This window comes from Mastacembelus armatus, chromosome 9 (genome assembly GCF_900324485.2).
Source record: "Mastacembelus armatus chromosome 9, fMasArm1.2, whole genome shotgun sequence".
NCBI classification, from domain to species: domain Eukaryota; kingdom Metazoa; phylum Chordata; class Actinopteri; order Synbranchiformes; family Mastacembelidae; genus Mastacembelus; species Mastacembelus armatus.
Genome location: NC_046641.1, coordinates 7,228,627 through 7,253,938, shown reverse-complemented (window position 1 = coordinate 7,253,938; position 25,312 = coordinate 7,228,627). Strand labels below are relative to the sequence as shown.

The window sequence follows — 25,312 nt, the reverse complement described above, 5'->3', positions numbered from 1 at the left end:
ACCTGGCAGAACGTGAATGGCGGTGCTGAACTGGATGACCTGCCCATCTTTGGTCCAGGTGATTTCTGGAGGAGGGTATGCTTGGACGTCACACAGCAAAGACACCATGTGGCCCTTTATCACACCAACCTCTTCTTCCTTAGGGCCAATTATTCTAGGAGGCACTGAAGGAGGAAACAGAAGCTGTGTTGTAGAGGCTACAAATCAGCGTGCCTGTTTTCAGGCCAGAACATAAAATACAAGAGCTGAAAGATGCATCTGTCCTAGTGGTAAATCCATTTGGCTTTACACATATTTCTTACCTTGTACTGTCACACTGAACAGCTTTTCAACTGTTCCAACTTTGTTCTCAGCTACACATAAATATCCAGCCATGTCTGAAACCTGGACTCTGAGGAGCTGAAAAATGAGAGTGAAGCGTTACTCCTTGGTACAACATGTCATAGCTGTATTCAACAATACCATTTCAACTATTACTAACCTGGAGCTGTGTTCCATCCTCGCTGATGTGGTGCTGTGAGTCTGTGTCCACTGGCTGCCCATCTCTCAGCCAGGAGATAACTGGAGCAGGGTGTCCGGCCACATCACAGTGCAGGACTACAGTGCTGTTGACCACTGCTCCTATTTCCTCCATAAACTCCTCTGATGCTCCCATGATCACAGGAGGGACTGTGGAGGTGAAAACACATCAGACATCCCTTCAGAAATAATTTTGTATCATTCCCATGTAAACAGATTGTTGCATACAATTTAATTAAAATGAAATGATGCACATGCACTTGCTTACCTAGGATCTCCAGTTCAAAGTGCATGTGGTCTTCTCCAGCCTCATTAACAGCCTGACATGTATACTTTCCAGCATCTTCCTTCTGCACTCGGGCAATTTGTAGCACCTGTCCACCTGAGAAGACAAACCCATACAGGCAGCAGCAGATTTATCCATGAGGCCTCAGTGATTCAAAACAAACACATTTTGCTTTTACTGCCATCACACAGGAAGGAGTTTCCTCTGACCTGGAAGTAGCATCACCCCATCAGCAGAGGTGAGTTTTCGCCCATTCTTGAACCAGCTGAGTTTGGGTGGAGGGATGGCATTACTCTCACAAGACAGGCTGACTGGATGGCCTAGGACCACCTCCCGCTTCTCTACCATTTCCTCATTATCCTCATCATTTTGTCCCAGACCCCAGGCTGCTTCCCTGTTGGGCAACCGGTGGAAGACCGGAGGAACTAGCAAGACAACAGCATGCCTAGTTCACGACACTATCTACTAATTCACAACATACACAAGAGCTATGAATAAAAAAATGCACATGCTAATTGTAATATAAAACATTTTAACATCAGACAGAAAATGAACAATACGTTTGCATTTAAACATTTCCAACCATGAAACTGAAGATATATACACAGACTTTCAACACACCCTGAATGGTGATATGAAAGTCTCTCTTGTCCTCCCCTGCAGAGTTGGTGACCACACAGGTGTACTGCCCTTCATGGGACAGAGTGGCCTTCTCTATGTGGAGGAAGTGGCCACTCTCCTGAATGCCAGCATGGAAGCTTCCATTCAGCAACTGAAAGCAAAGAAAACACATCAAACAATGAAATATGAAAAATGCAGAACATACTACATGGTACAAAAAACATTAAGCTACACATGAAAATACTTTTGGCCAAGGAAAAGAAAGTGGAGGTGGTAAATTCTGTTGAGCTTGTTGTAATTCATTCTGGTTTCCAGCTGAGGCTGATAAAGGTTTGAACCTGTTTAAAGATGCAGAGGTTGTTAGGAGGACACACCCACCTGTCCGTCTTTGAACCAATGAACCTTGGGTTCTGGGAAACCTTTGGCCAGGCAGGAGAGAGTTAAACTCGCATTGATCCGTACTTTCGTTTCCTGACCACCAAACGTCAAAGATGTGGAGTCACCCTCTATCTTTGGTGGGACTGATGAGGAGAAAATAATAAAACAAACATTAAAAGTCGTCTCACACACTGGATTTTTTAGTAGCGCAGATGTCACTTACCCAGAACGCTTAGAGAATAATGTTTGATGGCGGTGCCAGCTGGATTTGTGGCCCTGCAGGTGTAGAGGCCAGTGCTGTCTCCTTGTGACGAACCCAGACGTAGAGCCTGCCCTCCGCGGGTGTATGTCAGTTGGGGACTGGACACGATGGGTTGGTTGTCCTTCAGCCAAGTTATACTGGGTGTGGGTGAGCCCTCAACATCACAAGGGAGGACTATGGGGAAACCCAGGACCACTGACACCTCAGAGGTCTCATTGGGACCCTTAATATTGGGGGGAGCTGGAGAAAAACACAGAAAAAATATTTATGTTTAACAGCCAGTAAGATTTTTACACACCCAGAGCACAGAAGGACTAGACCCACATGGCACTGACCTGGTTTGTGCAGGAGATTCTCTTAAACAGAAACACAGTATGCAGTACTTGGATAATTAGAGCTAATGGTCTTTGGATGACACAGAGCCATGCATATAGGGATTCATGTGGTGTAAGTCAAATCAGGATGTTACACCCTGTAACTACTTTCTTGGAGAGAAAGAAATCAACTCAATATCCTGCTAACCTAGGGTTGTATTACTTTCTTGTTTCTTTACTTTGTCTTTACCGTGTATAGGACTTAACTAAAAGGGAATATAAGTTTAATTCAGGCTGTGATTCTGGTTGTGAACAGTTTGTGTCTTTACAAAGAGTCAGGAGAAAAGTAGAGACCTTGCACTGTGAGCTTGAACTGACGCATCTGAGTTCCTGCGTTGTTACTGGCCAGACACTGGTAAAGACCCTGGTCCCTCAGTCTTACTGACTTCACCTTCAACACCTGACCCTCCTCCAAGAACTCCACATGGGGGTCTCCATCACGGGACAGAACCCTGGAGAGAGGAGAGAATGGTAGATGCAATCAATATGATAAATACTGCATGTGCTGCCAAATGTCACGTCTTAATAAACTGTGTTAGAGTGAAGCTTACTCTCCATCGCGGCTCCATTCCACTCTGGGTGCTGGGTGCCCGCTCACTTTGCACTGAAACTCCACTTCCTGGCCCAGTACCACAGTTACCTCCTGTAACCTGGATGTTCCTGAGATCACTGGTGGAGCTGCAACAGTTTACACATACACCAGAAGTACACTGGTTTGTTCACATAATGTTAAAGTATTTATGAGGTCGATCTAAATGCTAAATGAGATAATGATCACTAGTTTAGCTATTAATGAGGTCGTTAGCACTGACATTAGCAATTAGCCTTGTATGTATTAAGGCAATGATAACTTTCAGGATAATAAATTATGGAATATTAAAGCTTAATTAAACTTTAATATCTTTTTTAACTCTCCCCTTAATGTGGTAGTTATCGTTACATCTGTCTTTTCCTCCCACTCTACTGTTACTCCTCCAGTCTGTGAAAGCTGCTATCACCTTGCACCACTATGTTATATTCTCTCCTGGCCTCTCCAGCCTTGTTCTGAGCTGTGCAGGCAAACTGTCCCGCATGTTCAGGCTGAACTCTGTAGATCCTGAGCAGCCTGTTCCCATTCTGCAGATACACACCAGGAGTGTCCACCTGGACATAGAGAAACCAGCTTAGTGCATCCTAGGGTTTAACTGTAATCAGAAAGATGGCCACTTGGGGGCACTGTACAGCTAGATATCAACACAACATACAGTATTTACATGTGGCCTGACTGTTACATTTACTGTAAATAGGAATTTAAGATGAAAAAACTCACAGGATGATTATCTTTAGTCCAGGTAATTATTGGGGAGGGGATCCCAAAGGCATCACAGCCCAGAGTGAGGGGCTGCTTCAAGATGACAGTGAGGTTCAGTGTCTGGCCATCATCTTGAATCTCAGGAGGAACTAGAATGGTACAAAAAGAAAGGGATGATTTGTGTGCTGCGTATTTTGCTCACAGAAGAGAAAGCAAGGACAGCCAAATTCTCACCGTTTACTTTTAGCCTCGTCTTTCTCTCCACCGAGCCGGCCTCATTGGATGCCACACACTTGAAGTCCCCACTGTGGCTGGCAGACGCTGTGCTAATTACAAGAGCTCCATCCCTCGCTACAGAAAACTCGGACTGTTCGGGATGTATCTCCAGGCCATTCTTGAACCAGCGAACCTTGGGACGAGGTGAACCTGCAGGTGTAAAGACACATATTCAGAGTGAGTAAAAAAGAAGCTTTATTGATCACGTCTGACAGAAAGAGAAGTTACTTCCCTCGCCTCTGCTTCTCTACAAGAGAACTTAATGGGCAAGCAGCCCAGAGTAGAAAAAGCCAGCTCTACATTTATCTGTTGGACAGTGGGACAGCAGAGGGAGCGTGCCAAAATGGTTGGAGTCCTTGTAGCCTGCAAGCTTAAGATTTCTAGGTCAGATTTACATGAAAAGACACAGAATTGTGGAAAGATGTAGGATTTAAATACCAGCACCAGGATTTATTACCAAACACTGAGGTGAGGACCTTGAGCGGTAATAATAGGAGTGGTTGAACAAGTCGTTCAAAGGCATTGGTGCAAAAACACTCAGGAGCCTAAAACAGATGTGTTCTGTCGATTACTGGGTAGAAAAGAGCTACTAGCCAACTAGAGAAAGGTGCTATGGGGAAAATGTGGCAGATTTGGTACCTAACAACAATTTAACTCCCAGGACAAGGGTCAAAGAAGCAAGTTGAAACAGCAGTGCAGCAGAGTGATCCAAATGTCATGGCTTCATCTATTTACAGATGTGTTACAGATACAAACACCACAGATGAGGCAGGGTAATTAAACACAGCGCTGTTCCACCATTCAAAACCATAGAAGATGCAGCACAACTAAAAAGGTGATGTTATCATCCGTTGCCTCTCTGAACACATGCTAACAGTTAAGGAGCTCCAAAGTTAATTATCTCATTGCTGGGAGGAAATGCATCCAGATCTTGTTTTAGATGTTAACAGATTTCATTTCATTTCATTTCAGATTTCATTAGTAGACTTTATTTATTTGCTGGTGCTTACGAAATCACAGATTATGTCTTCCATGTGTTTCTCAAATAATTACCTTTGTCAAATGCAATGCGCTTGTTGGTGAATTAATAATAACTTTGTAGCAGACTGTGCTTTATCTCCCTCATACAGACAGATCTCAAGAGGCCAATGAGGGGATCCTTGTTTCCTGCCGCTGGCTGCCTCTCTACTGTGTCAAGAGCACCAAGCATTTCTGTGCAAGTGTCTCTGAGGCCTGGTGCAGTCTGTCTGCCGGCGTGACATCGATGGAGGGAGAGCTAGTGTGACTACAACTTCCTCTTCCTGTGCTTGACGGTGGACCTCAGACATCTCAGTCCTTCATCTGTCAGCAACAGCCTGTAATTAGGATTCCTCTCCCAGCAGGCCCCGACATAGAGGAAAGCAGATGTGGCTCACTGAGGCAGCAGGCAGACTGATGTTCCAGCTGTTGCTCCACATTAAACACGCTGCTCACCTTCTCTCACTGAGCTGGTTACCATGGCACAGCTCACACACAATACATGCAAACAATATCTGTTTGTGCACCATCAAAGGAGCGTTATGCTGGGACAGTACAGCAAATAGGCAAACCTGCCCGCGATTTTAAAGTGGAAGTTTCACTTGCTATGTCATAAAAAAACAAAGCTTAGAAAGTGACACATCTATTTTAGGCCCCACATGGCTGCTCTTTCATTGCCCTGTTCTTTTTAGTCTGTCTTAGGCTGACTCATTTCTAAATCATTTCATACCTCCAGCTGGGCAAGAGATGACGACCTTGCTGTTTGCTACTTTCTCCATGATGGCATCTCCAGGTTCTGCGAAGGATGGGGCCTCTGTGTGGACAACACACCGTATTAAATGCTGGTTCCAAGTGCAAGGGCAGCTGATGCATTAAACAATAAATTCAAAGAAATAAAGATTAGTCACTAGTTACTAATAAAAGTTCCAGTGTAGGTATATAAGAGAGGAGAACCCTTGAGGATCTGTTGAGGGTGGAAGATTTAAGCCCTCTCACAGGTACTCTTAAAATCAGTTAATACCAACCTCAGGCTAAGTATTAGTGAAACCGCTGAGGTTTGTGGTTAGGGGAAATAACTCTGTTCTCAGAAAATGATGACTGCACCTCAGATCTCTGATTAAGCTGACACTTAACACACTGCGTTCAGTGCTCCCTAGCAATCAGAGGTTAGCCTCCTCGTCAAACTGGTTGGAACAAGTCTAACAGCCATGCTGACGTCTGTTGAGTACCAACATTTAATCAGGTGTCAAAACCTTTATGTTAGCAACCAAGTGCAATACTATGAACACCTTCCTGGAAAGATGGTCGGAAAATGTCCACTGTTATCTGTATATTTGAATGACACCACATCTTCATGCTGCTTTTTCAATCCCCCTCTGAATGTGGCCAATTTCTGACATTATTGTACAAAGAACTATGTTTTTATCTTCTATCTTCTTCAACATGGAGCTACTGTGCCTCAACAGCATGCATCACTAAAGACTGGGAGAGCACAAAACTGCAACACTGTCTAAATGTTCATATGGCCAGTGCTAGGAACAACATCAGGATGAGAGAGAATAAGCAGCATATACAGAATATTGTTCAGGTACAAACATTTTAAAGAACTGAACTGCTGATATTCACCAAGTATTTCCAGCTTGATCTCCAAGGTCTCTTGACCAGCACTGTTTTTGGCCACACACTGGTAGGTGCCCTGGTCAGCAAGGCTGACCTGTGGGATCCTGAGGGGTGTGATGTTCTTGACCCCAAGAGGACGGCCATTGTAAAACCAGCTGACTTCAGGGCTTGGCTCACCCTGGACCACACATGGCAGAATCACTGTTTGGCCAATCAGGGCTTTCAGGATGGGGGGTGCTGGCTGAATCCTGGGCTTAGCTTAGGGCAAAAGCAAATATCCTAAATGCCTGTCACACCACATCCATTAAACCTGTTTATCTATATATCTCACATATTTTACACATGTTACAATATGTTACAGCATTTACAATGTCATGTTGAAAACACAAATATTAGGGATTTTTAACAAGTTCAACTTTTAATTAAGTCCTGTGGAGTTACCTTGAATGTGTAAATTGTAGCTTAGAGACACGTTGCCTGCTGGGTTTTCTGCAGTGCAGGTGTATAGCTTACTATCAATCAGACGCACATCAGTGATCTTCAGAGAGCCTGAAGGCAAAACAGTGAACCTAGGGAGTGGTAGGGGTCAAGGGCAGAGATGGAGAAAACACAAAGCTTTGAGAATCACTGAAGGACTACAGACACTGTATTTTCAGAGAAAAGATGTTCCTAGTTTGAGGTGATGTTTTTCTCTAGTCTACATTATGGAGCACACATAAAACATCATGAGCAGATAAATGATAAAATACTTAGAAAGGCTGCCTAGTGTTAACAGTACTGGGCATCTGTACTACTGTACAGTATATTAATGTATATAATATCAACCAATGCCACAGTCCTGCTTCAATTACTATTTTGATTTGATTAAAACAGTACACATCTCACTGAGCAGTGCAAATTTTAAGAAGTGTGATAAAGAATGGGGCATAATGGTACAGTATCCACTGTTCTGTACTTTCTTCACTGTAAATGTGATTTGTTGAGCTCTGAACATAAGGGGATGTGACAGAAATATATTGTAAAGTTGTTGATACATATTCACGTTTGGGTTTTTTTAAATACTATGCTCCTATGTGGTGTTTGGACCTTCCTCAGGACTCTGCAGTCTCTCCAGTGGGTTGTTACTTTCACAGATGTCATTTTTTGGGGGTAGTTACAGCATAAAAGACTAGTCAGTGTTTTACCTGATGATGTCACTGTGGGAAAGGCTCCCAAAAATCAATACGTTTCTTACTGTTGGGAATAATAATATGTATAGAAAATGCTGTTTGTTTATTACTAAGGAGTAAGAAAATACAGTTCATTTGGATGGAAGGTCATGGTCAAAGTCTCCATAACTAATATGGTTTGTCTTCCTGAGAACAACTATGTGGAGAGCAGCTCAGTTGTTTTATTGATGTTTCTCCCGGACAAAGATGTGGACAGATGGACATGATCACTTGCATGAACCTCCTCTCCAAAAGCCACGCTTCAAAGCAAAAACAACACCAGCAGACAAACGTAGGTTAAAGTAGTTAAATGTAGGTCAGCAGCTACACCCCATTAAAAGCTATATACATAATGTACACAAGTATAAACACACCTCTGTACTTTATCTTGGTTGAAGTGTATCTGCTAAGTAACTGATTTATAACAACATGTTTAGTTAAGTGGAAATGAGCTAAAAGCACCAATGCGTTCACACATGGTGCTATGTAATTCTGCCTCCTCCAACAGCCTTAGAGGAGGTAACATCATTCAACGCTGTAACCCAATGACTGCCTCTGCAGTGGTCAGTCTGTGCTCAGACTGCAGTGCTGCCGCTCAGCGCTACCACAGACTGACACAAGCTCAAACACATGAGACAAAAACCATCCCACTTGCCCATCCATCACGCCCCACACTGGTGTCAAGTCATCCGTTTACACAGTCTGACACAGACACTAACTGAGACAAATTGGTCTCATCAGGATTAGGTTTATGGTGAACAAAACCACTGACCTGGCCCGAACAGCTCTGTGTCTTCACCCACCTACCTCCCTTGTCTTTTTGCCAGTACTAGGCTAAACACATGGCGTTGGCAGAGAATTTGCTGCCCACTGCTTTGAGTTATTTCAACAATTAGCACCCCTGGTCATTTCCTCTGACCCTCCGTGTGTAGCTGGAGAGAATAAATCTCTTTACACAGCCTGCCTGTTTCCGCATGTCCTGCATATGCAAAGCTTGGGCTCATTGTGGGGGTTGTTCACAGAGATGTGTTATTCTCATCAAACGGGACCAGTAAAGAGTCAGCATGTTGTTTTACTGCTGAAGCACCACAGGGAATTTGAACATCAGGCAGACATTGCTTGTATCTCTTCTCCTGTCAGTTCATTTTCCTCCCCTCTTCCTGCCATACCCCACTACACCCCCACCTGTTCTTTCTAGCTGGCCCCACAGAAATCATACTGTATTCGAGTCAACACAGCTTTCCATCCTCCTCCATCATTCTTCTATCTACCCAAAACCATTGAGTCTGGTGTCTGTCTATCCAGCGTGTCCTGCGTCAGCCAGCCTGTCTGCACCCACAGTGACCACACATGAAAGCTGGGAATCAGTGAACTATGTGAGACCAGATGTTTCTCCTGACTTTAGCCAACATGTGAAGCCCGCGCACAACTCTCCAGTGGACTGTAGCTGCCTCTGCCTAGCTGCTCTTCAAAAGACTTCAACAAATGAACTCCAAACATGAGCAGAAGCTCAGAATGGCAGCCACCTTGAGTCAGATGTCAGTAAGTCAGTAAGACTTCATCTTACCCAGCTGTGACAGGGGGGATGAGATGCCCATTTCTGCTCCATGTGACAAGTGGAGAGGGACTTCCCTCGGCCTCACATGGGAGAACAACTTCTGTCCCCACCTCTGCAGCCATCTTCACTGTGTTGTCATGGCCACTCACACCCATGATCTTAGGCAAGGCTTGAGAAAAGGGAAAAAGGTTGAAATATTCAATATTCATCTGAACGAACAAAGATCAGACTGTTCTGCATCAAATCATGCCATGTTTATTTGACTGCGGTCAAATTTTTTATTTGCCTTACTGTTGACACTGAGCTGGATCTCTCGGCTGGCGTAGCCCACAGGACTGGTGGCGGTGCAGATGTAGATGCCTGCATCATCAGCAGTGGGGTGGGGGATGTGGAGGTATCCGGCAGGGTCAGACTGAAGAGAGGAATGGTCCTTGGGCAGAGTCTGCCTCCCCTGAACAAACAGCAGACAGAAATGCCGACAGAATATACTGTTGGTACAACCTTCCTACACAACAGTGCAAGGACACTAAGCTAAGTTTAAGATTTACAACCCAGTCTTAGACATCCAGCTAATGGTTTTAAAGGCTGAGCACCCCTTCCGGTCGCTCTCCATCTGCAGAATGTGCAACCTGCTGCACATGCACTGGCTTTGAACATAAAATTGCTTTTACAGATTCACTTGTATCTGACAAGGAAAGAAATGTACTTAGCACTCATTTGAAAATGTTTGGGGAAATGCAAGAAAAAAATCTGTTGACATAGCAAACAATAGCATGTTGACCACACTCAGTATTGCTGACTGTAATGGTGTCGGGTATTTATTCTGGGGTATTTATTCTGGAATAACTTTCATCTGTTTACATCTTCATGGGAAGGGTCACACCACTGACTTTAATGGTTGAGGACTGGCTAAAACCATGACATACATTTTATATGATTATACTGAAGTCTGGGTGAATAGCTGCTTACAATCTTTGAGAGTTTCCTTTTGTTCCAGTCTTGCACTGAAAGGTGCTGTGACAAAGGTTTTAAATAGATTTCTAAGGTATAATAAAAATACTGAGTGATTTCTCAGAGTCAGGCAGCAAAATGACAAGTTGCCATGGTTACATCTTTCTTGGTCAGGTTAATCAAGTCCTGATTGCAATGCAAAGTGTTATTGTTACTGGCATTGTGATAAATCAGAGGAAAAAAGGCCAAAAAGAGAGACAGGGTTATCTTAACATAAGCTATGACAAGGGAACAAATATTTATGTATTTTTAGTCAAAGTACTACCACTGAAGGAAGTGCTGACAACTAAGGATGTTAGTGCAGAATAAAACTGAATGCTAACTAATTCATTTGCTCTTTAAAATGCACTTAAAATAATTTCTGAGGGACATGATTTAATTTACACTAAATCATAAGATAATGAATTATTAGAATAAGGTGACTGCTATTATCGTTACTATCATCTTATGTTTATAGCCCAGTGATAATTGCTTTGACTGAAAATTAAACTCAACATTTACAAAAATATCTACATCTCATCACTATTGCAGAACTGAATTATGATCTTTGCTGTTGTTTGACTGTAACTATGCGACCTAGCTGTTATTACCACAACTATTTACAAAGTCTTAATGATGATTCATGCTAAGCGGAACGGATGCCAGTATCACCAGATAATGTTGTGGGAATCAGAGCTAGCCAATTAGTCGTGCATGAGTTTTTGGGATGCAGCCATAGCAGCCATTAAGAAAAGAGGAGATGTGTGAGAGAGTGTGACCTCCTACCTTGGACCAGACAACATTTGGCTTGGGAACTCCGCTAGCCTCGCATGATAATGTGATGGCTACACCCTCATTGGCTATGTAGTGGTATGGACCAGTGTTGATCTCAGGGGGCACTGTGGAAGAAGTAGGTCAGAAAAGCACAGCTGGCCATGAAGAAGCAGGCCCACAGCATTATCACTGGTCTTAACCAGCCTGAAGAATCAGCGCTTGAGGCATTTCTTCATTACAAACCGATGATGAGCTGTAATCTGGCTTGTCTGTCATTACATGCCAATGAACAAGATGACCCTTTCATCAAAGCATGCAGTAAATGAACACGCTCATTATAAAGACAGCAGGTGGTCAAGTCATTGAGCTATTGTTTTTCATGCTGAGTCAGCACTGTTATGTCTAGACTGTCCAGTCGAAATCGGCTATGTCTCCAGCGTGGACAAACTGCATTCAGGAATGACTTTCTGGAGTATCTGAGTGAAACCAATCAACTACTAGCTGTGGCTTGTGGTCATCATGAATGACCTTCACAACGTTTAGTGATAAAGAAATAAGGCTTTTCAAAAATATATGACTTCCCCTTTAAGATATTCTCTTACCGTGGACCTCCAGGGTCACTGTGATGTTCATGGAGCCTGCTACATTCACCGCGGTACAAACATACGTCCCAGCATCCTCTGGGGCGGCTCTTTCAATGTACAAACTGCCATCACTCCTCAAGAACACCCTCCCACTTAGCTGAACCTGTGTAAAGGCAAAAAAGCTGCCGTCACACAGGAAAACAGATATGATCCATGCAACAGACATATTTAAGAGTTACATGTTAGCCAGTCTTACAGGTTTCCCATTCTGGACCCAGTGTCTCTCAGGAAGAGGTATTCCATCTAACAGCATGCAAGGTATACTCAGGGACTGACCGATGCCAGTGGTGATAACAGGGGCACCCTGGGCCAAGAGAGGTGGCTCTGCAGGAAAAGGAAGTGGAAGACAATAATAATAGATAAATGCAGGGAAATGTATTTTACTGTTACAATTGGCTTTGGTGTTGCTGCAGATCTTTCTAAAATGCATATACGGTAGCACAAAAAGATAAAGCAGCCTACCCAGTCCAGTGACACTAACTCTGGCCTCAGCCCTGATGGTTCCAAACTGGTTCTTGGCCTCACAGATGTACAGACCATCATCATCCAGCCAGATGCCTGACGTAAAACACACAAAGCACTTATTTCATCATCTTTACGTACACATCACACTCCTAACATCTGAGACAAGATCACTGCTCTCACTGAGCAAGAACACAGTTCATCTAGAAAAGAAGTCCACACTAATAGCAGTTAAGTCCTCTACTCAGTAACAAGTGGTATTTTTGGTTTGACTGCACTGTAATTAAGAGTTAAAATTAGAAAATAATGGGATTAATGGGTTTGGCTCAGCTGTCAGTCTGATGACACACATGTCCCACTCAGTATATTCCCTGGAGATTATTTGCTGGAAGGTCAAAATATGATTCAGTTCTTGTGTTTAGATAGTCTGGCTGATGTTTAAATGGCTGATGACAAGTCATTAGGCGTTCAAGTAGAAGGTGAGGTGCGGGACAGTGAGAAATGGTGGAGTTTGAGTGTCACACAATAAGGACAGAGACATTTTTTAAAACAATGGCAGGTTAAAAAAAAAACATCTACAACAGATTGAAGTTATTACGGCTGTCGACACAAATGGAAACAGTGACAGAAGCAACATATGTCACTTCCTCTCTAATGTAATATTATGCACTTTATAAACATTTAGTCTCTAGCGCACAAAGAATCACCTTCAGAGGTCAAGATTATATATTGCTGGATATTGCTGGCTGGAAGGCCTCCAGAGTCCACAGCTTAAATTTCCCTTGTACTGAGAAGCATTGGCTCTGTCAGTGAATGGACAAAGGGACAATACTACTGCACTACTCTTGCTGAATGATTAATGGCATTAAATTTATGTGGCACTTTTAAGGTGAGTTTTTTTCACAAAGTAGGAGTAGTGCTTTTCCAGAATGTATATTTAATAATATTTTGAGAGCCATCTATATGCTACAACTTTACTGTTGACATCTAATGTAATCACATCTTTGTTGCACCACTCTCTTAAGAAATGTTGACTGAATTTGATATGAAAGGCTCCACATCCTCTATATATAATCACTTGGAAAATTTGAGTCATGCCAGTCAGTGTAAGTCAGCAGCTGTGCCTGCACTGCAGACCAAAGCTCTTTGCTGTGATAGTGTTTCATGGATAACTTACTCTGGATTAGAAGATGTCCATTCTCCAGCTGCACCGTTCGACTGTGGCTGTCTGTCCTAAGAATCTGTCTGCCGTCCTCCTTGCTCCAGGTCACTGTGGGCTGCGGGAGACCTCGGGCAACACAGGGGAGGGCAATATTCTCCCCTACATTAGCTGTCACATCAACTGGTGTCTCAGAGAACAGTGGACTTGCTGTGGAAAGAAGAATGACATTGGATGGATTTTCCTTTATGTAAGTTTGAGAGACAAATGAGAATTTTGTGAAACACTGAAGTTTCACCTCCAATCTCCAGAGTAACAGTGCCAGTGGAGGTTCCGGCGGAGCTGCTGGCCACACAGTTGTATTGACCAGCATCAATCTCCTGCACCCCTCGAATGTGCAGGGTCCCACGGTGTGCATCCTGCTCAACGTAAGGAGCAGAGCCCACCTCAAGCTCACCTGGAAGCAGAGAAAAATGCACCTAATGGTCTCCAACATGGAGCAGTATTTTTACTGTAGACACAGTATTTGACCTGAACTTACCTTTGAACCAGTGAACAAGGGGAGAAGGAACGCCCGCAGCTTTACACTCCAGAGTCGCATCACCACCAACAGATACAAGTACAACCTGTTGCACCACTGTGATTCTTGGCACCTCTGGAGATATAAAAAGGCAGCTACAGATGCAGTAGAAACTGTAGTAATGTAATGTCAGATTAAACCAGCAATAGGTGCAGAAAAGCCTGAGGTAAATATAAATGTTAGATTTCACACATTGTGTGTACACAAAGCAGGAATAGATGATTTTGGAACAGGTAGACAGCTGAGCTCAAAGCATAAGATGTTCTATCTTACAAGGCTCTTGCTTCCCTGAAGGATTAATGTTGTGAAAAATGACACTCAGACAAAACAATACCAGCACACCCCAGGAAGAGGCTGCCATAGTCTGTCAGTGCTGACAGCCATGGCTGAAACATCAAGCCTATAACTGTCAGCACTCGCAAGACAAGGAGAGAAATATTCTATCGTGTGAGACAGGACAGCATGTGGACACGCTCGCTCGCCTCAAATCCACTGCACAACTCACACTGGATATTATTCACACTGATTCAAATCAGATTCAGCTGAGCAGTAGTCCACAGCACATAAGTGAATGTGTTGCCTTTTTAAGTCTGAAAATTCATGCAAATTGTTTCATAACAGAAATGTAAAAAAAAGATACTCCAAATGGTAAAAATGATCACTATAACAACAGCATGTCTTCACCTCCCCATTCAGACACCTGCATCAATCAATATGTTGATTTACCTGCATATGTAAGTGACACAGACTGAGAGGCAGTCCCAGCCTCATTGGTTGCCAGACAAGTGTAGTTCCCAGCATCCTCTGGAAGGGCCCCTTTAATGGTCAGAACTCCATATTGGTTTAGACTCAGCCTGTACCATACAATCAACAGAACTCATGTTTGTTCACTGTTGACTTTTCATGATGACATGTGCAGATGTACATGAAATTCATCTCTAAACCTTTCTGCTATTCTTGAGTCTTGAGAGAATTTTTTTCTTTGAATGTGTCACAGACATATAACATACATGTGGTTTGGGACAAAAAAAGATCAGTAAATGTAAACCTCCAGAGTGATGCATGCAAGATCCGGCAATCGCACATTTGGTAAAAGTGAAACATAATGACTCTCTGAGCCCGGTGTGCCGGAGGTGTTGAGTGGACTGAGAGTTCCCTTACCTCGGCCGATTAGTGAGGAACATGTTTTCATGGCTCCAGAAGAGCTGGGGAGAGGGGGAGCCGGATGCTGAGCAGATGAGCCGGATCTCGTCCCCTCGGGAAAAGGCCTGGCTTTGGGGGTGAACTACCACAGTAGGAGCCTCTACAAGTCAAACACAGACAAAAAGCTGAGGATGAATCATGATGTCGTCACTATTGCATGATGTCATTCATGACGTCCGTGTCACAAGTTTAGCAGCAGTAAACTCCTGATGATGTCTGATACAATGCAATTACCAGCTGCTCCATGTCTGACATCATGACTGGAGTATAATTGCAAGGAGAAGTTTCACATTTGTTTTGCTGTTTTTGAAATTCCTAATTAACATCTGAGGGCATGGCCACAATAAGCACCACACATGCATCAATTCTAGCTGATGAGAAACATTTGTCTGACAAGCAAGTAGCTCAAAATGACTGCGAGGAGTTAAAGCCAATAAGGAAAACCAGATGATGGGGGCCTGAGAGGGGCCATGAGGACCTGGTGTATTAAGTGTTTAAGCAGATGACATGCAGGGTATCGTCGTACCGCACCTGGGACGAAAAGCCACACTGTAATTCTGCTGTTTCCGTTGGCATTGGTGGCCACACACTGGTATTCCCCGGCATCATGACTCTGAACCCCACTGATCTGCAGGGACGAGTCGGACAGCAGCTTCACCCTCCCCGTGGTGGCCTGGATGGTGTGACCTGCTCGATGCCAGGTCAAGTTGTGGCGCATGGAGCCCTTGACCTGGCAGGCCAGCACAGCAACACCTCCCACAGAGGAGGTCACATTCACTGCTGGGTTCAGGACTGGAGGAGGCTCTGTTTTAGTAAAAACACAATCAAAACAAACTGGTGTTACCAGTAGTGAACAAACAGTGCAGAGATCCATCCACCCATCCATCATCTATACCCACTTATTCCTAATTAGGGTCACAGGGATCTGCTGGAGCCTATCCCAGCTCTCTTTGGGTGAAAGGCAGGGGTACACCCTGGACAGGTCACTAGTCCACAGTGCACATACAGTTAATGTATAAATGTACATGCTGGCTTTTCATCATGTTGATGTTTTAGCCATGAATTTGAGATAAAAGATTGCAGGAATTATTTCTGTAACTGTGAGGCATGGGTGCTGAAGTGTGTGTGACATACCTCTAACAGTCAGCTGCGTTAAGGCACGCCCCTGTCCTGCATTGCTCTGTGCTATGCACTCATATAGACCTTCATCCTCAGCTGAAGTGTGGGCAATCTTCCATGATGTTATAGCTGAATTCCTGATACAAAGACACATTTGGTTCATTGGCTGGAGTCTGACAAAAGGAACAAGATCTTATCTTACATCACATTCAATTAGCATCTGAGACACACACACACACACAAACACTAAAGGTGTTCACTATGAGTCAGCTTCACTTAATGAATGTAATTCAAAGCAGAAAATCAACCAGGGAAAAATAGACACTTGGTTTATTTTTCAAAATGACACAATCAAATATGTAATGTTCACAAAATTGACTGTGTATACCTGTTTCCTGGGAGATAAGGCAATAAAATGCAGGAGTAAAGCAGCTCTAACGCTTTACAGACATGCTCACTGGTAAGAGCAGTAAGTGACCTAATTAGCGTTTTTACTGCATATAGTACTGGCTGAGTGAAGCTGCAGCATCCGAAGGAATCTAAAGTAAGGCGGGGCCAAGTGTTACACAGCGCTGAGCAAACAGAGGAGAGAGACTCACTGTAAAAACGTCTCCTCTCCCAGTGGAATACCATTTCTAGTGAATCTTAGCCTGTAGGGAATGTCACTCTCCACCGAGCAGCCAATCACAGCAGGTTGCATGTAGAAGCCCTCTACCACATCAGGCATGCTCACAGCTGGGGGATCTACACAAGGGAGGAAACAAAGCATAAAGGTCACCAGAGAGATTAATGAGGTGTGAGAGAGACTTTGCAATGGTGAGATGTTGCTTCAGGACTGGGGGGTTGTCATGCCTGGAACAATGTTGGTGTAGGAGACACTTGACAGTCGCTGGAAGCGGTAGCCGTCCTTGTCTTTGCCTGTCACCTTGATGAAGAAACTCTGGGAGGGGGTGCGGAACTCCGGAAGACTCCACAGTCCTTGTTGGCCAAGGTCAGAGGGCAGAGGTACAGGGATTGTGCGCAAAGAGCGGCCTGAGCCTGACATCAGCTCCACAAGGCTCAGATGACCTGGAGGCTTTAGGCCTGTGCATTTCAGCAAAACATGGGTTGGAAGTCCTGGGGGAGACAATAAAAAAAAATAATCACCACCTTTTGCACATGTTTTCACTCAAGACTCCACAAGCTAAATAAAACATATCCGGCACCTTTGATTGGCCTTTCCCTGGTGTCATTGAATTCAGAAACAGGGACGCTGGAAAAGCCGGCCCGGAAGTCTAGACTGCTGACTCCTGTGACTCTCAGAGTATGCCGCCCACTACAGCTCACCTTTAAAAAGAAAGCAATGTTATTCCTTAGGCTATTGTCATTAAATACTTAAAAAAAGATAATTAAGAATTATTTACCCTCAGTTTCCAAGCCCCAGGTCTAGGAAACTTCAGATTGACCACACGAGCAGAGTTGGGAATGTTTAACAGCTCTGTAAGGCCCTGCTCCACACCAACGACACGACCTGTGAGAAGAACACAAGATCAGCATCTTTCCTAGTGTAGAATGTGGTTTCCTTTGATTGGGGGAACAAAAAATATGGTTGAGTTAATGAGTAAATTACCAAAGGGGTCGCTGAGCTCGATTTGTGGTGCTGGTCCACTGAGTGACACGGTGACCTCTCTGAGGCTGGGGTCAAAGGGCACTTCCCACCTGTTCTCCTGGGCACTGTCATGGTTAGAGGACAGCAAGTGGACCTTCATGGCCTGAACTGTCTCCTCTACCCATTTTAAAACCTGACAGGAGGACAAAAAACAGCATTGCAGGACTACAGCTGAGCAAAATGTCATGCTAGAGGAGACACAGTTGTCGGCTGGTTGCCATCAAACACACAGTGTCAGGAATCCCCCCTCAATTTAGAAAGACAGGAAGGAGGAGATTGTGGCCTCTCTCTGAAAGCCCTAGCCAGCCCCTTTTTTTGCCTGAGCAGCGGGCTGTTCTATATCTTCAGACTTTCATCGCAAAAGTATTCCTCTGAGGGATTTTGCCTAAACAAAGAAAAGTGAAACAGCTCAGCTGTCAAACTGATAACATACAGTTTTCTGCACTCTCAAGCATGTATTCCCAGAAGAGTGTCTCTCACAGTGGAAGCCTGTCAGGCAGTAGTCTCCCTCCTGCAACACAGCCCTCATGAATCATAAGGCTTGTTCCTCATAACAGACAGCACTGGTGGATGTGGTGTAGGAGGATGCGCCTTTGTTTTTGAAATACACTTAAAATATAAATTCCACAGTATCAACCTGACTAATGTGCAGGAGCAGGGAGAGACAGACAAACGCTGGATGTTTCCCACTTTCCTATTGAGTTGGTTAAGCCCACGAAGCCAAATGAGGTCACACAAGGGCACAGGAAGGCCACTTCTTTAATGAATTATTCCCACACATTTCGAGATTATCAAAAGTCTGTAATAATGCTGGACAGATTATCTATAGTGGGAAAACCAATAACCACAGAGGCAGTAATGTACTTTGGCAGCTCTCCGGAGAACAGACAATATAGAATTTCAGTTTTGACAGGTGCTTGACCCTCAGGGTATAATCATTATCATTGTATTGACAAAGAATAGAGTTTCCTTTTGTTTTCTGTAAAATGAAAACAGAAGCAACAAAACCCACAGACTTTTCAGAGTCTCATTTCAGTGGCCACAATGGACCAAATGTCTTACATCTTCCAAATGCTTACAAAGCAACTGCAGTCCAGTATGTTTTGATCTCATAAGGAGAGGCATTAAGACTGAACTGCATCTGCAATGAAACAAACTAAAAACATCTCTTCAGCAGCCTCATGGAGACAGAGCCAATGGCAACACATCTTAAGACATTTACAAAAGAAAAAAAAAACGAAACACGGAAAGTCTTTGATACTTTAATTATCAAGCCTCCGCTTTTGTCTATCGGGTCCTCTGGGTGCTGACAGCAGCTGGTTCCTCTCATCATTTTACAACAGGAAACAGCTGTAATGTCTGCCACATGTGCAGCCATCACCAGCGGAGCAGGAAAGAAGTGACCTACATCTGCCCCAGGATTTGGTGTATTTCTTAGGAAGGACAGCAGAGAGGAGTGGGCATTGCCCTGCCCTCAGACCTCAGATAAAAGGAAGTGAAGATAGGACGATCAACTCTCTGGGCCACAGTCGGTCTGGATAGCATGCTGAGCTCTGCAACCACTTCCTGTCTCAAACACAGGGAATGCAGGGGATATTAAGTCCTGTGAAACCTCATCCGGCATGTCTCGGTTGAAGGGGCTTACAGGGTTGTTACAGGAAGAAACCCCCTCTTCTATTCATAGAAGCATAACAGGCCAGAGAAGGCTTAGCTAAGGCTGTGGCAGTGCTGTATTCCTCTCACTTGTCCAGGTGCATTACCTGTAGTAGAAATACATGGCTGTGTTGTGGCTAAGCAAAACAGTTTGACTCCAGACCTCCGAGGGAGCAGGGGTCATCTTAATTCTTTAAACACTAAAAAGTCCAACATTTGCAAATAGATGTCCCACTATAAATCAAGGTTTTTAGAGCGAATCGGCCTCAGATGGAAACCCTGCTCCCTCTTAGTGGGAGGTTTTACCTGCCTAGGCCTTCCACATCAGAAGTGGCCTGTATTTGCTACACCATAGACAAATACTACCCTGGGTTTCATTTTATGGCTGACAACCACTACTAGCTGCTTGACCTGCTCCAGCAGTCACATAATAGGAAAACCATAAGAGCGTTGTTATAAATGACTCTTCAAGGCTCCTGAGCTGAGTGTATGAGCAGCCTGCAAGGTAGATACACACAACCGGCCATGTCCTGTGTTGCAAAAGTCAAACTTCATGACGTACTGCCATGAAACCCTGTTTCTGTATATAAGCAGACGTGGAAACTATGGTCCACTATCAGTTCCATAATTACAAGGTTTTCTCTAGTCTTTGTTTTTATTGATGGTGGCTGGAGGATTTAAAATTATTCAGTGGAAATTGTTATTTGGGGTTTTTCACTTATACCTTATTGCTGGCTCACAACTTGCTTATCACAGTCAATGGTCGTAACTATCGAGACAGCTGACAGGGGATGGTACCTTAATTGTTATGTTCATATAGTTTGTGGCGCCCTGCAAAACACTAAACTTAAAGGTATGAGGTGCCGATCACAACCAGTCAACTTAAAAAAAAATTAAAAAAAATACAGTGCAATGTGTAGAGCTGACAATGAGCTGTTGTGTGAAGACTTGGAGCCCACTCCTATGGGCAGCTGTGTTGGAAGGAGGGAAGTCATGGCAGATCATATCCTGGGATTAGAGAGTAAAATAAGCAGTCTGTTTTCGCTCCACTCTCCCTGGAGACCACAAAAGGACTTTGTATATTTGATTTGGCCTCACTTTATTAAACTACTATTAAACAGGAGTATTATGGTTTGATTTGTAGTACTTCTGAGGTTTTTAGGGATTAAAGGATTTGCATTCATTTGGTAAAAGCATGCCACCCAAGAGCTATAATCACACAGTTCTAAAAGTGGCTGACACTGGTTACAGTGATTCACTAATACTGATCCAAGAAAGTATGCATATGTTTACAAGTCACAGTACACTAGGAACATGTCAAAATACTCAAGGCTACTTTAACAACAAGACATCTGGGGTGGAGGTGTGAGGGCCAGAGTAAAGTTGGTTTTCTCTTCCCTTAGTACTACAACATGAAACGACATTCAAACACTCCTTAAACAGCTGCCAGGATGAAGTGATAACAGACTAAACTGATCCACACACAGTGTATGTTTAGTTATATGAAAGCACAACTTGACAGGAAACAGACCGCGCCACACACGCACACACGCACACGCACACACACACACACACACACGCACACACACGAGTTCAGAGGTTCAGTGGGCCACCAGTGTACAGAGCTGCTTGCTCCAGCTCGTGCTGCCCAGCTATCTCCTGTGTTGACAAGCAGGATACCAGTGTCTCTTCCAGAGGAAACTCTGGCTTCTTTTACGTCTGCTTGGGAAGTGAGCCCCGCTGTCTTTGGCTTCTTCAACAGGGCTTCTGTTACATGCTGCTTCCGTTATAAAAAAGGCACTTGCCCATATCATATAACCAGGAAGTGTAATATCAGCTTTGGAATCACTTGATTACACTGAAATCGCTATTATTACATCAGTAGGTCAAACAGGGGTTGTTTCTTTCAGGCTCCTGCTGTTTGCCATTATTAAGCAATAAAACCCTTTTCATATTCATTTACACCACTGAATTCTACTTTAGTGTTTTAAAAAGGTTTTGTGAAAGTAGCAGTGGTTGGGCTGGTCTCATTTACATTGTAATGCACTATGTTATGCTCTCACCTCGTTGACCTGCTGCTTGTCAAGGTGAAATATTTGTCCAGAGGAGGTGGCAGCAATTTCCTCGTAGGCCCTGTAGCCAGGGTGAGAGCGGTCCCCACAGTCCCCGGTTAACACAAATACCACCTGGGAATGAAGAGGGCAGGAGAGTTAAGAGGATTACCACTGTTCACTGTTTGCTTTCTACAGACTCACTTTCAGTTGACTCCAAAGTGATGCTAATGCTCATTGTCATGCTCCGTGCAGGCGCTGAGACCAAGTAACTTTGTAGAGACGTCCCCTGCTCAGACGAGTACCTGTGAACTTGGCATGTAGATCTTTCACAGTGTGCCCCTGTATCCCTTTGGTTAGAGCAGGTAATAAATGCAAAGATGCTGAAATCTCTGTGGACCAGGACTCATATTAATAAGCTTTATGTATGTCACTACAGTCAAGGAATCACCACCATGTGCAACAAATGAGATTGATATTTGACATTTAGTAAGGTGCAAAACTGAACTGATACAGCATGTCTCCAGTGTCGATCTGTAAGATCCTGCACAACATTACACAGTTTGAAGGAATGTACCTGTGATTGACGGAGCTGAACAAGCTGCAGAACATCTCTTTTCAGGCGGTAGTCTTTGGCTCTGGCATCAGTGAATACGTAGATGAAGGAACCAGGCAGGGAAACCTCCAGGGCTTTTTTTATGGCTCCTATACTCATCTCAGGGCAGTCGCCTCCACCCTGGGTGACAGAATCAAACATGATCAACACCACACAATATATGGTTAAACTCTTAAAATCTCATATTTATTGTGTTTCGGACTTTTTCTATACTAGTTGGGCTTTTGGCCTTTGGAGAAAAATTCAGGTAAAGGAAATTTTTAAAACATAATACTAGCCACACTACATTACTTCTGAAAGGAGAAATTAGAAAATATGCCACTACAGTTTACAGAAGCAATCTTTAAACAATGGCAGTCTACAAGCAGGATTCATTTAGAACAATGAACAGATCTCAGTCCTTAAGAAGAATTGTTTCATGTGTTGTGGTTCCCACCTGGACAAAGAGCTCTTGCAGATCCTGCTGGAACTTCTTTGGGTCAGTGGTAATGGACACAGGGCCGATATCTGTTTTGTTCAAAATGAATATCATTAAAGTGAACAAAATAAAAATCAAACCAGCTTTATAAGAGCTGTTCCAGTTGCTAAAAAGTAAAGTATGCCTAAAAATAGCCATCTCAACCAGATACAAGCTTAGTCTAACTTGTCAGGATTTATTCTAAACTCAACAAAACAGCTACGTCAGAGCGAAGGATTTAATTATTTCCTCTCAGCAGTCCATGCACAGCATCAGAATCGCTAATAAGCCACAACCTAATTTGTTAGGCCAGAGTGATGCCCTCCAGTTTTTGTACAAGACGTGGGTATCAGTCACGGTCGCGAACTACACTGATGCACTGACAATGTTCAGGTCTTGTTTTACACAAACTGCTGAAATCTGGCCAGTTTGGATGATGACAGACAAAAAGAATCTGCAGCTGAAGCATTTTTCACCAGGCGACGACCTTGGGTCCTCAAGCAGCAGCAGACCCTATCATGATGGATAGGAACCTGTCAGGGCCTGACACTTACTTGGACGCCTTCTGGGGCCAATCTATGAAACAGTAAACATTAACCAATACACAGAGAAGACATTGTTTTTACTGCAGAACACTGCTGTCTGCAAACATAAGCTTTTCATTCTAGTTATGACAGAGAAGACCCTCACCAGGTGGGGCGGAGCTTCCAGATGTCTGTGTTTGTGCTTGTTACTGTAACCATCAAAAAACACTGAAGCATCTCTCTGAGACTAACGATGCAGAATTTGTAGACATGTGTCAGACTGATGATATTTCTAACTCATTCTCAGTCTGTTTCCCAACAGTGGAGGCTTTCAAGTCTCGTCTCCTCCTCATGAGTGCCGGTAAAACACTGACAGCACTGTCACGCCTCTTTTGTCAGTCACCAAGGCTTCTTTGCAATCTTGGAGGTTTACAAGGTCCCCAAGGGCAGGGCACATTAAACACAGACAAAATATACGGTCTTAGGGCAGCCCACCAGCCTGCAGCCCCCCCACCCAGCCGGGGGAGGGATGGTGGGTTATTGCCCCCTGCACTGACTGGTTTTCCGGAGACTTGGATGGAGGAGAGGGAGGAGTGGGGTGGGGTGATTGGGGTAATTACACACAAGCAGACAGCATATGCTTCTCATCAGTGTTCAAACACCATCCCCCATTAGAGCACTTTTATTTTCAAGCTGTAGTTTTCCCATACAGGAGGGCAGAGGTGAAGAGCCTTACCTGTCTCACTGCCTCCCCACCCTGCAAACTCACATATGCTGCTCTTTTTGTGGAGATCTTATGAAGCAGCTTTGAGCTAAAACATGTGCTGCTGCAGTCTGCTACAATCTTTTCAAATAACTGACACATACAGAAAGATCCAATCCAACGGGGGCGAATTCACCAACACAGGTTCTGTTGAGTTTATTTTAAAAGAAAAGAAATAAACAAGGCTGTAGGTTACTGTGTTGCACAGGTCTGCCTGGACAGTCTGTGCCAGGCTGTACCCTGTTAAATGCTGCAACACATTTAAACTATTTGAGATCAGTCACATAAATGTTCAGACTACCAGGGTGTCTGATGTGAATCTAAGTATGGCATGTGTGTTTAATTAAACAGTACCTGGGTCATGGAAGGGGACCAGGACAAAGTTTTTGATAGGTCTGGTTCTCCGGCTCAGGGTCTTCTCTAAGATCCGCGAGGCGCCATCTATCACCTGCTTCAGGTCGTCGTACATGGAGCCGGTAACATCAAACACAAAGGCCAGGGTCGAGGCGCTGTCACCGGATCCATCACCCTCCTCAACGCCGGGGACTGCCAAGAGCCTGTGCGCGCTGACGCAGAGCGCCAAGACTAGGCACTTTAGTAAGACACCGGTCATTTTTCAGACGTACAGCATCTGTCTGCTGGAATGAGGCGAATCACATAAAAATGTAAAAGTAGAAGAGAGTTGAAAACTTCAAAGCAACTCAAACAAATCTGGGACTGCTTCCAACGGGTAGAAAATATATTGGAAACAATAAGCCTCAGCTGAAACTCATAAAAATCCAGTGTAAAACACTTCCACAGGAGGACATCCGTGCGCAAAGTTCTGAGGAGCGTGTGGACTGACTCTGTGCTGGAGAGCCCCTGGAGAGCTGGTGCTCTGACGCTTCAAACGGGGGCGGAGATGGGTATTAAAAGCTTCCCAAGACCCAACCTGATTTTTTGTGCGTGTAATTTGACCCCACTGTGACTTCGAGGCTTTAACCCTATCCAACCTCCCCCTTCAATTTGACTTTCTCCACAGTATTAGCGGACCCCAAGAGACTCAGTTTTCAACAGCTTAGTAGCAGTAGGCGAAAAGGCGAACAAATTGTCTCAGTGAAGCCAAATATAAAAGCCATTTTATAAATAGTTATAGTTTATAATCTGCTGGCACCAAGCTAATTTTATACACAGCCCACCCTGACAAATATCCCCTTGGTATATGAATGGGCAGATAGTTTGACGTTTTAACTTTGTCACAGGACAGAAAAGTCTTATTG

General features: G+C 44.0%; 1 protein-coding gene across 1 annotated transcript in view; it reads right to left on the bottom strand.

The window, feature by feature from the left end:
- hmcn2 (hemicentin 2) overlaps window positions 1–24,666 on the bottom strand; it is a 39,504-nt gene extending 14,838 nt beyond the window's left edge. Inside the window, exons 1-38 of the mRNA XM_026321193.1 lie at window positions 24,408–24,666; window positions 22,746–22,816; window positions 22,271–22,429; window positions 21,706–21,828; window positions 17,951–18,122; window positions 17,745–17,851; window positions 17,547–17,667; window positions 17,194–17,457; window positions 16,941–17,085; window positions 16,357–16,478; window positions 15,754–16,026; window positions 15,181–15,322; window positions 14,746–14,873; window positions 13,981–14,094; window positions 13,738–13,896; window positions 13,458–13,649; window positions 12,281–12,376; window positions 12,015–12,142; window positions 11,777–11,921; window positions 11,187–11,299; window positions 9,702–9,861; window positions 9,420–9,579; window positions 7,086–7,213; window positions 6,651–6,902; window positions 5,755–5,838; window positions 3,966–4,157; window positions 3,750–3,880; window positions 3,439–3,583; window positions 2,992–3,118; window positions 2,735–2,892; window positions 2,028–2,306; window positions 1,805–1,947; window positions 1,427–1,577; window positions 1,015–1,230; window positions 788–901; window positions 482–669; window positions 303–399; window positions 3–164 (exon numbers count right to left, since the gene is read on the bottom strand). Of these exons, the coding sequence (XP_026176978.1) occupies window positions 3–164; window positions 303–399; window positions 482–669; window positions 788–901; window positions 1,015–1,230; window positions 1,427–1,577; window positions 1,805–1,947; window positions 2,028–2,306; window positions 2,735–2,892; window positions 2,992–3,118; window positions 3,439–3,583; window positions 3,750–3,880; window positions 3,966–4,157; window positions 5,755–5,838; window positions 6,651–6,902; window positions 7,086–7,213; window positions 9,420–9,579; window positions 9,702–9,861; window positions 11,187–11,299; window positions 11,777–11,921; window positions 12,015–12,142; window positions 12,281–12,376; window positions 13,458–13,649; window positions 13,738–13,896; window positions 13,981–14,094; window positions 14,746–14,873; window positions 15,181–15,322; window positions 15,754–16,026; window positions 16,357–16,478; window positions 16,941–17,085; window positions 17,194–17,457; window positions 17,547–17,667; window positions 17,745–17,851; window positions 17,951–18,122; window positions 21,706–21,828; window positions 22,271–22,429; window positions 22,746–22,816; window positions 24,408–24,666 (5,920 nt within the window). The remainder of the gene's footprint in view (window positions 1–2; window positions 165–302; window positions 400–481; window positions 670–787; window positions 902–1,014; window positions 1,231–1,426; window positions 1,578–1,804; window positions 1,948–2,027; window positions 2,307–2,734; window positions 2,893–2,991; window positions 3,119–3,438; window positions 3,584–3,749; window positions 3,881–3,965; window positions 4,158–5,754; window positions 5,839–6,650; window positions 6,903–7,085; window positions 7,214–9,419; window positions 9,580–9,701; window positions 9,862–11,186; window positions 11,300–11,776; window positions 11,922–12,014; window positions 12,143–12,280; window positions 12,377–13,457; window positions 13,650–13,737; window positions 13,897–13,980; window positions 14,095–14,745; window positions 14,874–15,180; window positions 15,323–15,753; window positions 16,027–16,356; window positions 16,479–16,940; window positions 17,086–17,193; window positions 17,458–17,546; window positions 17,668–17,744; window positions 17,852–17,950; window positions 18,123–21,705; window positions 21,829–22,270; window positions 22,430–22,745; window positions 22,817–24,407) is intronic.
- Window positions 24,667–25,312: the final 646 nt, after the last annotated feature.